The sequence below is a fragment of the Catharus ustulatus genome, chromosome 25, assembly GCF_009819885.2.
Source record: "Catharus ustulatus isolate bCatUst1 chromosome 25, bCatUst1.pri.v2, whole genome shotgun sequence".
Taxonomy (NCBI): domain Eukaryota; kingdom Metazoa; phylum Chordata; class Aves; order Passeriformes; family Turdidae; genus Catharus; species Catharus ustulatus.
The window spans coordinates 6,532,982-6,547,075 of record NC_046245.1 but is presented as its reverse complement, the minus strand read 5'-3'; the positions used below and the strand labels follow the sequence as shown (position 1 = coordinate 6,547,075).

Sequence of the window (14,094 nt, the reverse complement as noted above, 5' to 3'; positions counted from 1 at the left end):
GTTGGTTTTGGGTAGCAATGCTCTGCTCTCTGGCTCTACTTCCTAAGAGTGATGTCAAGGTGTCCTTCCCCCTGACAGTCACCTGCAGTCTGAGTGGGGCCCTGGAAGGATTCACAGAATCCCAGAGTGGAAGGGACCTGAAGGATCATCCAGTCCCTGGGCAGAGATACCTTCCTCTAGACCCAAGCCCTGTCTAACCTGGCCTTGGACACTTCCAGGGATGGGGCAGCCACAGCTTTTCTGTGCAACAGAATATCACGATATTGTCATTAAACATGTATGACATTCATAAGTCTTTTCAAATGCATTTCAAACTGTAGTCAGTCCAGTTTCAGTTTGAATTGCATTTTTCCCTTTTTTAAAAAGGATAGGTCTCTGTCCTTTACTTTGTAGTTAACAAACATGGATGGAGTCATCTTTGAAAAGAAAGGCCTTGTCCACAAACTGATCATTAACAAAGCGGACGATATTCATGCTGGGAAATACAGGTTTGAAGGTGGAGATGTAAAAACTGAAGCTTCAATTTTTGTTGAAGGTGAGTCTACTCAAACCACCAAGGCAGCATGAGATGGGCTTTAAATGTAATATATTTACTTGGAGACATGTCATTGGTTATTGAGAGAACTTTACTATAAAGAATTACAAGATAATTGGGAAATGTTTTTTGTTCAGGTTGGTTCATTTTGCATTTGCAAATTTAACTAGGGACCATTCTCAACTCAACCCTTTGAGTTGAGTCAGCAATGCAAAGATTTTCAGGTGCACAAAACACTTTATCAGGACAGATTCTTCATTTTTGTCTTTAGTGTATTGTCTAGGAGAAAATTTCTCTAGTGAAAGGACAGTGTGATACCACAAAGTTTTGTGATAATTATCCTGTAGCAAAGTACAATTAAAGGTTCAATTCCAAGTATTGTGAGCTTCTAAACATTGCTGGCAGCACCATGAGGCTACCCTTTCCCTTCAAGGTGAGCCTTATCCTCCTTGAATTGTGGTTTTTAATGACCTTGCATCACCTGCTTAGATCCTCCCCAGGTGGACAAAGTCCTCCTCAAGAACTTGACCAGTGTCCCTACGGTGGCCAAGGCTGGGGAGAGTGTGAAGCTGCGGATCCCATTTGAGGGTCGAGGGCCCATCAGGGCAGCATGGCTGAAGGACAGGATGGAGTTGGGGGATGACACCAGGATTCGTGTGGACAAGACAGACACCTGCACCACGCTGTCCATCTCCAGCTGCGACAGGAGGGACTGTGGGGATTACAAAGTCAGGCTCAAGAACGACAGTGGTGTCCTGGAGATCAACCTAAAGCTCATGGTGATAGGTAAGATGATGTAACATTCACTGTGGCTTTCACTGTGAAGCTTAGGCAGGGTATCCATTGACATTGGTGACAACCTTATTTGGAGTGACTGGGTATTTCGAGAGGAACAAGACTCTGTATATTGCCCCAAAGTCAGGGTACAAGGAAAGATTGCTGAACGTGCCCCTTGCCCTTTAGTACAAGGGAACACAAACCTAGTTTGGTTTTTCATGTCCTAAGCAGCTGAGTTTTGAGTGTTCAGATACTGTGGGAGATGTGGCTGTATACAACAGGCAAATCTGAAATAGGATATCAAGGTCCAATTCAGCCCTCCCATAAACATCTGGGTTCCTTTGGGAGACCTGTATTAGCAAGCTGAACTGGTACAATGCTTATGAGAACAGTTGACCCAGGGAAAGCAAGGACCTGGCTTTCCATCTTCTCTATCAAAAGTTAGAAGACTGCAAGTTTGGAAGAGGCAATTCACATGCCCAGCCCTCATCCTACAACTGTGCCTGCATTTCATCAGGAACAGTCTCCCAGCTGGTGAGCAAGGGATAGTGTCTGCACCAAACCCAGGAGCAGGTCTGGGTCTGGAGCCAGCTGTGTCTTTGTTCATCTTCCCAGACAAACCACAGCCTCCAGCAGGACCCATCAAAATTGTAGAAAATTCTTCAGACAACATCACAATCCAGTGGAAGCCCCCAAAGGACGATGGGGGCAAACCAGTGCAAAGGTACCTCGTGGAGAGGCAACAGGCAGGCAGGAATGACTGGGAGACTTTGGGAGAAACCCCCAGGAGCTGCACCAGCTTCACCACAAGCAAAGTGGAGGAAGAGATGAGCTACTACTTCAGGGTGAGGGCTGTGAATGCCGAGGGAGTGAGTGATGCGCTGGAGTCAGAAGAAGTGAAGGCTGCTGGTAAAGGTGAGGAGAACTTTTCATAATTCATAATTACAATTGGGAAATTCATTATTAAAGCTGACATCTAAGGAAACTCACTGCATTGTGGATGCTGCTAGAGATCTCAACTTCAGTCTTCACACTAAGCTGTGGAGGTTGCCCAGCAAGGGCAGCAGTTTCCTGTGGGCTCTGCTGATGCTGAGTGAGTGATGCTGAGTGATGCTATAATTATTCCTTGGTCATGCTCCATTCTGGATTGGAAAGGAAGTTTCATGGGGGAAATGCAAAATGCATCAAGATTAAAGGAGATTTTGTCCCAGGCTGCAAAGGGAACATGTGAGGCTTTTTCTTAACTCCACAGGCAAAGCAGTGTCTCTCTATGTGCAGCACTTCTCAGCATGACCACTCCATTCCCCCTGATCTCAAAACAACTGAATATTGTCTTTGTCCTTCAAGGACTTTAAATACTAGAACAGGTTTGCCATGAGCACAAATGCAGTACTAGAGGGAACAATGTTCAGTTCTAATTGTCTTCTTTCTCCATTCTCATTCCCATGATTCTGTATCCTGAACACTTTAGCAGAGGGCAAAGAAATCCATTTTGTTAACAGCTTCTGCTGTTGAAAGCAAGAATGATGCTGACTGTTCATATCATGTAGGAACGACACACCCCACTGGCAGAGGAATTGTCAGCCCTGATGATAGTGGGTGTCTTGTGAAATACCAACTCAGGAACAGTGTCCATGCTGGATCCAGTTTGTGTGGGGAACAGGATTCACGGTTTCAGGTCTCAGCCAGGTTTTCAAAGCACATCCATAGGAATGCCTGGGGCAATCTGGAAGAAGAAATTGCACACACCACCATTTAATCTTGCAATAAAAACATACGTGCTAATGAAACCCTCATCTCTTTGTAGCTTCCCCTGGTGCCCCAGATCCCCCTGAGATCATCAGCACCAGCAGGGACACCATCACCATATCCTGGAAAGCTCCTTGTAAAACTGGCGCTTCCCAAATTACGGGATACATTGTTCAGAAACGCAAGAAGGGCACTGTGACCTGGCTGCCAGTCACCAACGTGCCTGTCAAAGGTGAGTATTCTGACTCCTGAAACAGCCTGGTGGATTTGAAAAGGCAAAATTGTCAGCTGGGTTTCGAAGCTGCTTAGGATCCTACACCTTTCACATGAAGGTGGTGATAGGTGACCATGGAGGTCTTTTTCAACTAAATGATTCTGTGATTAAAGGGCTGTTTGATTTTGAAAGGACTAAAATGAACACATCCCAGAAGATCACATGCACTTGACTAGGGAATGGAATCAGTGACAGTTTTTATGGCTCCTGAGAATTTTTCAGTCCATAATTCTGCCTGGAGTAAGGCACAACTTTGCTGTGTCACCTTTCCTGATGTGGAACAGCTCCCCTGAGGCAACACACTCCTCTCCTCTCTGCAGACAAGAAGCTGAAGGTGACCAGCCTCAAGAAGGGTGTGCAGTACGAGTTCCGTGTGGCAGCTGTCAATGCTGCTGGCACAGGACAGCCCAGTGACCCCTCAGAGCCCACCTTTGCCCGGGACCCCACCAGTAAGTGCCCTGCCCTGTGCTCTGTTTTTGGGGTATTTGTGGAGAGGAGATGCTCTTAAATCCTTTGTAAAAGTGTGTGAAAACAAGGATCAGTAATTGGGGAATGTTTCATGGCTGAGAATCAGCTGGAGGAAGGAATGGAAGGATTTCCTGTAGGGTATCCAAGTTAAGATTTGGCAGATCCCAATGTGGGGTGATGCGCAGTGTGGAGGAACACTCAGGATGGGCTGCAGAGTGTTTTGGAATGTTGTGGATTTACTGCAGGGCTGGTAGGAGCAAGGACCCAGATCCAACTCTGAAGAACTGGGATGAGGTGGGGCAAGACAACAAGGTGGAAATCCAGTTCACTGCAAGAATGTCAGGGAATCTCAGGCAGTGACTGAAAAGAGGGAAGATAAATCCTAGAAAAATAGTTTAACTAAAATTTCTCCTTCCAGAATCTCCAGGCCAAGTGCAGGGCCTTAAAGTGAGCAGCAGTGACAGTACCAGTGTCACCTTGACATGGAACAAACCTGCAGTACAAGATGGGAATGATGTGAAAGGCTATGAGGTGGAGATGAGGCCCTGTAACAGCCTCAGCTGGACCAAGTGCTTCACCCTCCCTGCAGAGAGCACCTCGTGCAGGGTCCAGGGCCTCCAGCCCAGGGAGAAGCTGTTCCTGCGTGTCAGGGCCCTCAGCAACGGCGGCTCCGGGGAGCCCTCGGAGCTCGAGGCTTGTACTGGAGCTGCTGCTGCCATGGGTGAGTGGGGGGCTCTGGGGCTCTGTCCTTGGCAATGGGACACTCAGGGAGCAGGAGCAGCCAGGGCTCACCTGGGGCTCTGTGCTGGGAATGGGACACTCAGGGAGCAGGAGCAGCCAGGGCTCAGTTGGGGCTCTGTCCTTGGCAATGGGACACTCAGGGAGCAGGAGCAGCCAGGGCACAGCGATACTGGGATGAGCACACCCGGCTCAGGACGGGCAGCACTGCTCCTCCTCACCTCGGGGTTATTTTCTCACCTCAGCAAGACAGCCTCAATATTAACTGATATTAGATATGCAGTACACAGTGCTCAGCTCATTTAGAGATTCCTTTTGATAAAACAACCCTCAGAATTTTATTTTCTCACATTTTGCCCCCTGTGCTGGGCCACACCACGGTCACAGACAAGCCATATGTGCCTCACCCCTGCTTGTGCTCATCCAAGGGAAAAATGGAGCTTTCACTCCATTTTTCAACAATCTTCTGAAATTAAACATTTTATTTTGTTCTCTTAAATCACAAATTTTTATGCTGTTTTTGGATACTTTATTTTACTTTTAAATTGTTTAGCTTGAGAATTTCACCATTTTCACTTTTCCATCTTTATTTACAATGTGCTGCTCTGTTTTTTTCTGCTCTTTGGGAACATTGCAGAATTACAGACATAAGAGATAATTCTGTAAGGGGTTAATCTTCCTTAACTTGGCTTCTAAGTGAAAACTTCTCCTTTGGCATATGCGTGGAGACCCCATTTATCAATAAAAAATAAATAAAATAAATCCATCTAAAGCACTTGTTCAGTTCTATACTGGAAATACTAAATACAATTTAGCACTACTGTATTTGGTATTCTTAGAGAAATACTAAATGCTGTAGGATATTGTGAAAACAGAAAAGAAAATATTTTAAATGCTAAAAAGTACTATTTTAGATAAACTCTGGCAGCTTTCCTGTGGATGTTCTGTGCTCTGTATTACATGCATATTTTATAAGTATCCATTGGAATTTCCTTTTTCCAGTCAGCATTTAAACACATAAGATGATTCCTGTGATGCGATAAAGTGTGGCTAAGAGCCAACTTCTTTGTGACTGAGATATCACATCAATACAGAGATTGTTGTGAATACATTTTTACATCATTTTCCCTTGTTTAGTCATAGTGATAAATAAATAGTAATGAAATTTGAAAGGTGTAAAGTCTGGAACTGAATCAGGGAGATTTTTCCCACTCTGAATTCCTCACCGTCCTCACCCAGCTGGGAGAGGCACCAGGGGGTGGAACATTGTGATTGTCACTGGTGACTGTACCAACATCCACCTTTTGGAGTAATCTTTGTCTTTTCCAGTCTCTCCCAGGTTGCTGATAGATGACACAGTGAAAAGCTTCCTGGTTATAAAAGCAGGGAATCCCCTCCGGGTGAAGATTCCCTTTGAGGTGGGTATTCAGGGCTTTGGAGGAATTCCCTGTCTGATTTTATGATGCACTCAATAGCAGACAGGAAAACCAAGCCATTGTTTTTATGTCATGGAATTTTGTCTACAAGTCACTGGGCAAATAATTTAGCCTGTGCTGTGTAGACTTTCAGGGTGAGGAAAACGTGAGCCAGAATTGAGCTGTCAGTCTTGGCATTGGTGTTTTATGACACTGTAGTCATTCCTTAACCTCTGCAAACAAGGCTCAGTGCTGTCCACCTAGCTTTATCAATGTTATCATCTGGTACTGCTCTGTGAGTCCTCCCCAATCAGTGATTTCCCTGTGACTCTCTCAGAAGGCCTTGGGGCCACCATTTCCAGCAGCAGCTTCACTGTTCTTGTCTCACCAAGCAGCAGCACTTGAGCTCTGTGACTTGAGAACTTGGCAGGCGCTGATAGAAACTTCAATGCTTTGGTGTAAGCTTGGAACAAAACAGGCTTCTCCTCATGGAAAGTGAGGTCAGGCTTTGGAAGGGATTGCCCGGGGAGGTTTGGAGTCCGTCCTGGAAGGTGTCCAAGGAATGCCTGTGTGCGGCATCAGTGCTTTTAAAGTGGGGATGGGGCATGGGTTGGACTCGATGGTCTTGGAGGTCTTTTCCAGCCTTAATGATTCCATGATCCTGTGAAGTCTGGGATACCAGAGGAGGGTGATGAAGTGTGTATTTGCTGGCCTTTCTCCTAATTTCTGGGAGAAGAGACAAAAGATGGCACAATGGAAATAAAGACTTAGAGAATGTTTTTTCTTTCCAAAACCAACAGATCTTTTATAAAAAGCAGAAAATATTAACTCCTGATGTTATTTGACCTTGGTCTGGCATAGCTTGTTTGACACAGTTCTGAACACTTTACTGCGGTAACATCCTTAAAGGACAAAAAGGGAAAAAATTGTAAAGAAACTGTAAAGCAGATCAGGGCTCTCAGATCCGTTGTGGATCCATACTTCTAACATTACTGTGTTGTGGAGGTGCATATTTGGGGTAAGATAATGAAACTAAAGATATAAGACACAGTCTGGAGGTGAAACAAGTGGCTGTGACTCATTGTTGTTTCCAGGGATCTCCCGAGCCAGTGGTGACCTGGTTAAAGGATGGGCTCCCCCTTCCCAGCCAGGCTGTCGTGAGCACCGAGGATGGGAGCACCCAGCTGCTGCTCAGGGCAGCCGAGTTCAGTGACAGCGGCACCTACACTGTGGAGCTTGGGGATGAGCTGGGGAAAAGGGAAACCTTCAGCTTCCAGGTTCAAATTGCAGGTAACTCACTGCCATCCGTACAAATCTACCAGCAACTCCCAGTCAATAGAGGATGGGGCACGAAGGGACTGAGAGCAGCCCAGGGAGAAGGATTTGGGCGTGCTGGTGGGTGAGAGCTGGACATGCCCTGGTCCCCCAGCATGGGCAGCAGGGTAGGGGAGGATTCTGCCCCCTCAGGTGACATCCCACCTGCACAGCTGCCTCCAGCCCTGGGGGCCCCCAGCAACAGAAGGATGTTCAACTGCTGGAGCAATTCCAGGGGAGGCCATGGAGCTGCTCCAAGGCCTGGAGCCCTCTCTGCTCTGGAGCCAGACTGGGAGAGCTGGGGGTGTTCACCTGGAGAAAAGAAGGCTCTGGGGAGAACCTTAGAACCCCTTCCAGTGCTTAGAGGGGCTCTGAGGGAGCTGGAGAGGGACTTGGGACAAGAGGCTGGAGGGTCAGGACAAGAGGGAATGGCTTTCCATTGCCATAGGGCAAGGTTAGATGAGATATTGGGAAGGAATTCCTCTCTGTGAGGGTGGCACAGGCTGCCCAGAAAAACTGTGGCTGCCTCACCCCTGGAAGTGTCCAAGGCCAGGGTGGACAGAGCTTGGAGCAACCTGGGATAGTGGAAGGTGTCCCTGCCCATGGCAGGAGGTGGGACTGGAAGGGCTTTAAGGTCCCTTCCCACCCAAACCAGTCTGGGATTCCATGATTTACTGTGAATAGGCAGAAGGCCACAAACTGAGTTTGGCAGGATGAGCTCTGATGCAGTTTGGCTGTGTGCAGACACAGGGAGAACATGGGTACAGTCTTCTATGAGATTGTCTTGGCAATGTATGATCTCACTTGTCTGCAGGACAGAGCAATCCACTGACTAAAAATATCCTTCCTGAGTGACTGAAGGAGGTCAGCACAGGCTGTGAGACACTGAGCACAGCTCTCCCAGCTGTGACCCCAGGAGGAGAAGCAGCTCAGCTGTACCACCCTCCTCTCATTGCTCAGCAAGTGCAGATCTTGTGCAGCAGCAGCTCAGTTCATAGCTGTGACATTGTGTGCCCTCTCCTGGCAGATGTCCCTCAGCCCCCTGGAGCCGTCCGGCTGGAGGAGAACGTTCCCAACACAGTCACAGTGACCTGGGACCCCTCAGCATCCGAGCAGTGGGACAAGAACCTGTATTACACAGTCCTGAAACGGGAATCCCAGAAGGGTCTGTGGCATGTGCTGGGAGACCTGATCTACAACAACAAGTTCACCTTCACCAGGGTGGTCCCAGGCAGGGATTATTACTTCAGGGTTGTGGCAAAAAATGACCTGGGAGTCAGTGATCCATCAGATACTGTGCAGCCCTGGAGGATCTGGAAAAAAAAGGGTAAAACATTTTCAAATATTTCTCTGTGTTGTGTTTTGTTTCCTTCCTTGCTTCTAACACCCTCAAATGGGTCTCTCCTGGGAATATTCAGTTGCCCAGAACAGGAATGTACACAGATGTCCTGAGGAATTCCAGCTGGGCAGGGAAGGTTTGTCCTTTCTGCAGGGACACTGTGCAGACAGACCCTTCATTCCCAGCCATTATGACATGTAATTTGCCCCAAAATTAATTCCCAGCAAAATCTAAGGCTTTAGTAATGTAGAAACTAAAGTCTCTGACTTCAAAGTTAAATGTTGGGTAATTCTGAGGAGCAGCAGAGGTTACAATCCATAGGTTCATGGGATCTCTATTTGCAGAATTCCAGACACTGCAAAAACAAACCCCTGCAAACCCTGCAGTGCTGGGAGCAGTATGTGAGTGTGTCTTTGGTGCTGTTTATTTTTCACAGCTGAATTTCGAGTGAAAGCACAGAAATACAGGGGAGTAAACCAGAACCAGCCCCCAAGGTTCCTGGTGCCACTTAGGTCCCACGTGGTGGTGACAGGCAGCGAGTGTCACATGAGCTGCGCCGTTGGAGGCCATCCCCCTCCAAAAATCACATGGTACAAGGACAGCAGAGACCTCTCCAGAGATCCCAACTACTTCTGCACCAACGACTTCGGTGTGTGCTCCCTGGTGGTGCCGGGGGTCACCAAGCAGGATGAGGGGGAGTATATGGTAGAAGCCAGCAATGAAGTGGGTCGTGCCTACAGCAAAGCCTTCCTCGCCATCAAAGGTAACTCTGCAATGCTGTTTCCCTGGTGGATCCAGGGGTGCCACTGCTGCCCAGGGCCTCAAAAAGGGTTCCCAGCCAGCTTCACCTGCTGGCAAAGCAATGGTACATTTGGGCTGTTTTACTGAATTCCTAATCATGGTACTCATGATCAAGTACCAAACAGAACCAGAAATAAAAAGGCAGATGGGAAAAATCACTTGATTTCTACATGAGCCAGAGGTTTTGGGTGAGCTTGAGCAAATTTTTTAGAAAGAACAATCCCATCTTAATTAGGTAGGATAATATCAAGATTAGATAAAGGCCCTGGCAAATGTACCAGGTGAGGGGAGCATTGAGAGAACATCTGATGTTTGGGAGCATTGAGAGAACATCTGATGTTTGGCCAAAGCCAACACAAAGGGAGGAAAGAGAGGGACATAGTCAGAGGCATTGGGATCCTGATATGGATGGAAGGGTAGTGAGATTGGCTGGGGATAGACTTTTAGATATACTTATGGATAAATATTGTTGGTGATTGTACCCAGTGAAATATCCTTTACTTGGAGTCAAATATTTTTCTTTAAATGCAAAATACCTTGCTGGGCAAAAAGAGTCAGTTAAACCTCTGTCACCCTCTTGCAGACTTTTAGGCCCCATAACATTTCAACTCCCCGTTCCAGGGAGTCTTTCAGACTGTTTCTGATCTCCCTCACTACAACCCTGAGCTGTTTCTCTCTTACTCTCACTTTCAGACTCCTCCCTGTAGCGTGGCCCCGCTGATAACATCCCTGCATGGCTCCGAGGATGAGAAGGTGTTGGTGAGGACTCATCCATGTGAAGGCTGTGCATTTACTGTCAGATGTTCTTCACAGTCTGAGACTGTTATTTTTCAGATTCAGTAATTGCACTTTGAACATAGTGCTGCATTGTCATAAATACTGGAGGAAAAAACCTTTAAAAGCACTGTATTATTTTTTTTTTAATGATCAGGCTTTCCATGAGACCTTTAAAACACAGTTTAGAAGCTTCAGGAACACAGAAGATAAGAGGAAAAATAATTGGCCAAAATGAAATTTTCTATGGAGAACACAGTTGGGAGCCAGCCTGCCACACCACACGTCCACAACAAGGACATTTCTGGACATCAGGGATCTCTGGTCCTTTCACTATGCTTTTTCAAGCCAAAACAATCACTTTGGATTCCATGTGATTCTCTACAGGTTTCTCAAATCTGGCAGAAGCAGTTCTGCATGTGTTCTACTACCAGTAGCAGTTAAGTAGATTATCTTCCCTAACCCCTAAGTTAAAAAGAGCATCTGCTTGCTCATTTTGTCTGGGCAGGAGATAAAATCTCAGACCATCCTGGCATGGGGTAGGTGAAACTCCCAGTGCAAATGCAGTGGTGGGAAGGACTGGAAGTCTACAACCAGCGTGTGAGCAGAGCAACTCCCAAAACCCACAGCATTTGCTGTTCAAAGGCTGGGCCAGTCCTGAACCATCCCCAGCATCAGCTGTGCATCCCAACTGCCCCTTGTCACAGCACTGCTGGGAGCCTTTTGCCTTGTGTGGAAAGAGATGTAAAATCCTTCCTGTCTGACCAGAAATACGAGGGACCCCCCAGGGACCTCCTGCTATGGCCAGAGGTTCCCAGCATGGGGCCTGGATAGCAAAATGTTCTGGTGGCTGTAGGAGTGTCACAGCCAGAGCACCCAGGGCACTTAGTGACAGGAGAGAGCGGAGCCAAATACAGCTGTAGGGGTGGAATGTTCCTTGGGATTACATTTTGTACAATGTTGTACAGATGTAGCAGCAGTAGATAATGAAATTAAACCACAATTGACTGAAATCTACCCCGAGTCCGTGTTTATTCTGGAGAAGGAATGCCGGTCAGTTCCTGGATCCCTGTCTGACTGCTGCACATTGCTCCCTCACGGAATTGCTCCAGCAGCTCCTGCTCCTCCCGCCGGGCTGCAGGCAGGGGCCATCTCACCTGCAGGGCAGGTACGCTTCTTGACGGATGAACACAAGAGCCAAGATTGATGGAAATAGGAACTGGAGCTGAGGGAGCTCGAAAAGCCCCAGCACAGCAGGAGCAGGACATTCCTGCGAGTCGTGCTGAGACGCCAGCACCAATTCCAGCAAATCCTCTGGTACTGCTTTAGCCTGAGAGCTTCGATCCCAGCCGAGGGGCGACCCCCTGCCGGGAATCGCCTCCAGGCTGGAAGGGCCGATGTCTGTGACAGGTGCAGGGACCATGGGATGGGACTTTGGGTCCTTATCCCCCAGGCCAGGCCGCAGTTCTGGGGCTGCGAGCGCGGCCCAAGCACGGAGACCCCGCTCGAGATCGGCCCGCGCCCTCCGCGCGCAGCGCAATGGGCTCTCCCGGGTCCGGATCGGGGTGTTTCCCCCCAGCACCCCCCGCACCGTCCGCAGGTGGTCTCTCCCGCCCCGCTAGCGCAGCATGTCCCCACCCGCACGTCCATCAGGCAAATGCCGTCGGTGATTGGTCCATCCTCGGGGCCCTCCCCGACTCAGCCAAGGCGGCGCCTTCCGGCCTCAGCCAAGCTGGCGGCGTCCGGGAGCAAGCAGGGTGCTCCCCTCGGCTTCTCTCTCGAGGACCCGGGCAGCCGAGCGGGCTCCGAGCGCTGGCTCTGCGTCTGGAGCGTCCCTCGGCTCTGCCTGGGGCTGCTCTGGCCCCGGTGAAGGCGCGGGCACCGGCCGCTCTCTGAGGGAGTGGCGGCAGTGCGGGACGAGACGGGCCCGAGAGAGCCGAGCACCGCCGGGGAGGGGTGAGAGAGCGGGAAAATAAAAAATTAACCAAAAAAAACCCCAAACAAACACACCAAACAAAAAAACAAACCCCCACCCCCCCCAAAAACCAACCAACCAAACAAACAAAAAAACCAGTAAAGGAGAAACGGACAAAGCTGGAGGTTCGGGCGTGGGGCAGCGAGAGAAGCTCCGTGACTGCGGCGGGGGAGGGCGCGGGGTCACCGGGGACCGGAGTGTCCCGGGCTGGGAATGCCCAGCGCTGCCGGGAACGCCCAAGCACGGCTGCGGCCGGGCACGGGCCACCGGGGCTCCCCTGGGCGGGGGTACCGCCCTCGCCATTCCCCCGCCGGTTCCGAGTGCCCACGGGGCTGGTGCCGCTCCTCGGGGCTCCCGACTCAGGGGGCCGTCCGAGCTCCGCGGTGCGGCCGGAGCGGCCGGAGTACCCTCGGGATCTCCTGGAATTCGTCGTGTAGCCGGGATTCTTGCAGGAGGCGACCAGCAGGGGCTGTTCCGCGGGCGCTAGAGCATCCACCGGCCCGGGACACCGGCACAGCTCTTTGGCTTCGGTTCCCACACAGTTGTCCGGGACCTGCTGCTCACCGAGTTTGTGGATAAATCTTGGGGATGCTCCCGGTCCTGGGCACTGGGTCCAGCGTGGGGGGCAGCAGAGATTCCCCCTTTGCTGTGGGAAAGGGATGAAGTTTTTGGCCAGTGCAGAGGGAAACAGAGAAGCATTTTCCCCACTCGTGGGCGGGTTCATTCCTCACCCAGAGTGGCCAGGCCTTTCCCAGGGTCCTGCTGTCCTACTCCAACACCGGCAGCTCCATTTTCCTGCTGGGAGTTTGTAAACCAGTCAGGTGTGGGGAGAAGGCAGGGGAGCCACAACAGGGCAGCATCCCAGGGTGATGGGGTGAGGACCTGGGAGCATTCACGTGTAGCCCGCAGGGACAGGGGTGTGTGTCTCTTCAGAGAGGATCCGCTCCAGTGCTGCCTCGGGCAGGCAGGGACAGTGTGTGTGTCCCCTGCACACATAGCTGTGGAGAACTGCTCTTTGAGCAGCACATCCCGAGCAGTGGTGCCCAGCTTCATGGCAGGGGTGGGATAATGGGTTTGGGGCGGGCACAGGAACATTGTGTCCTGGCAGCTGCTGAGGGGCTTCATCTGCCACACTTGGTGGGAGAAGGTGGCACCTATCCTGCAATCCTGCTTTTCCAGAGAAGGGATTGGGAGGCATGGGCATAGCTCAGAGCACACCCAGCATGGCCTGGGCACTGCCAAGAGTGGGACAGGGTGGACAGGACCCTTTTCCCACTGGCTGCCAGGTTCTGGTTTCTCTCCACAAGTGCCAGCATCTCCTGAGCTGCTCTTTGTCCACCTGTTTTGTTCACTGTCAAAACAACCAGAAAACCTTCCCAGTGTGTTGGGTCCAATCCAGCAGCTCCAGCTCTTAGTTCAGTTTAGCGGTTATTAATAGCAACACATAAATTAATAAATTACTTATTTTTTTTTGTAATTGAAATGTTTCTCTCGTCCTTTTCCCCCGTTTCTAGTGGAAGGCATTTCTTCATGGCAGGGGAATGGAACTGGTTAGTCTTTTAAGTTCATTTTCAGTCCCAATCTTTTTAAGATTCTGTTACTCTGGGAGGCTGCTCCTCCTTCCAGGAGCTATTTGTAATGGCCAAAGGATGTCCTAGAAGGACCCTGAACCTGTGGCTCCCTATCACCAAAGTTCCAGTGGTGCTGCTGGGGTGTGGCACTGCTGCAGCCTCTGCTGGCACACGGGAGTCCTTGGGTGCCCCTCCCCAAAATTCCATGAGAAAGCAGCAGTGCCCCATTAGTGGAGTTTATGAGCACCGAGGAGAGAAATGCTCCCAAGCTGGGAGGGAGGGATGAGCTGTCCCTGAGTTGGGAGGGATGAGCTGAGCTTGGGGCTCCCACCCTGTGCAAAACAGGGTGTGCTGTGATGTGCTG

The 14,094-nt window shown here is 49.8% G+C and overlaps 1 protein-coding gene across 1 annotated transcript in view; it reads left to right on the top strand.

Annotated features, from left to right (window-relative positions):
* IGFN1 (immunoglobulin like and fibronectin type III domain containing 1) overlaps positions 1-11,211 on the top strand; it is a 40,421-nt gene extending 29,210 nt beyond the window's left edge. Inside the window, exons 16-26 of the mRNA XM_033080425.1 lie at positions 394-535; positions 1,025-1,321; positions 1,928-2,227; positions 3,120-3,293; positions 3,656-3,784; positions 4,222-4,524; positions 5,871-5,959; positions 7,051-7,246; positions 8,298-8,597; positions 9,046-9,372; positions 10,104-11,211. Coding sequence (XP_032936316.1) covers positions 394-535; positions 1,025-1,321; positions 1,928-2,227; positions 3,120-3,293; positions 3,656-3,784; positions 4,222-4,524; positions 5,871-5,959; positions 7,051-7,246; positions 8,298-8,597; positions 9,046-9,372; positions 10,104-10,117 — 2,271 coding nt within the window. The 3' untranslated portion in view covers positions 10,118-11,211. The remainder of the gene's footprint in view (positions 1-393; positions 536-1,024; positions 1,322-1,927; positions 2,228-3,119; positions 3,294-3,655; positions 3,785-4,221; positions 4,525-5,870; positions 5,960-7,050; positions 7,247-8,297; positions 8,598-9,045; positions 9,373-10,103) is intronic.
* Positions 11,212-14,094: the final 2,883 nt, after the last annotated feature.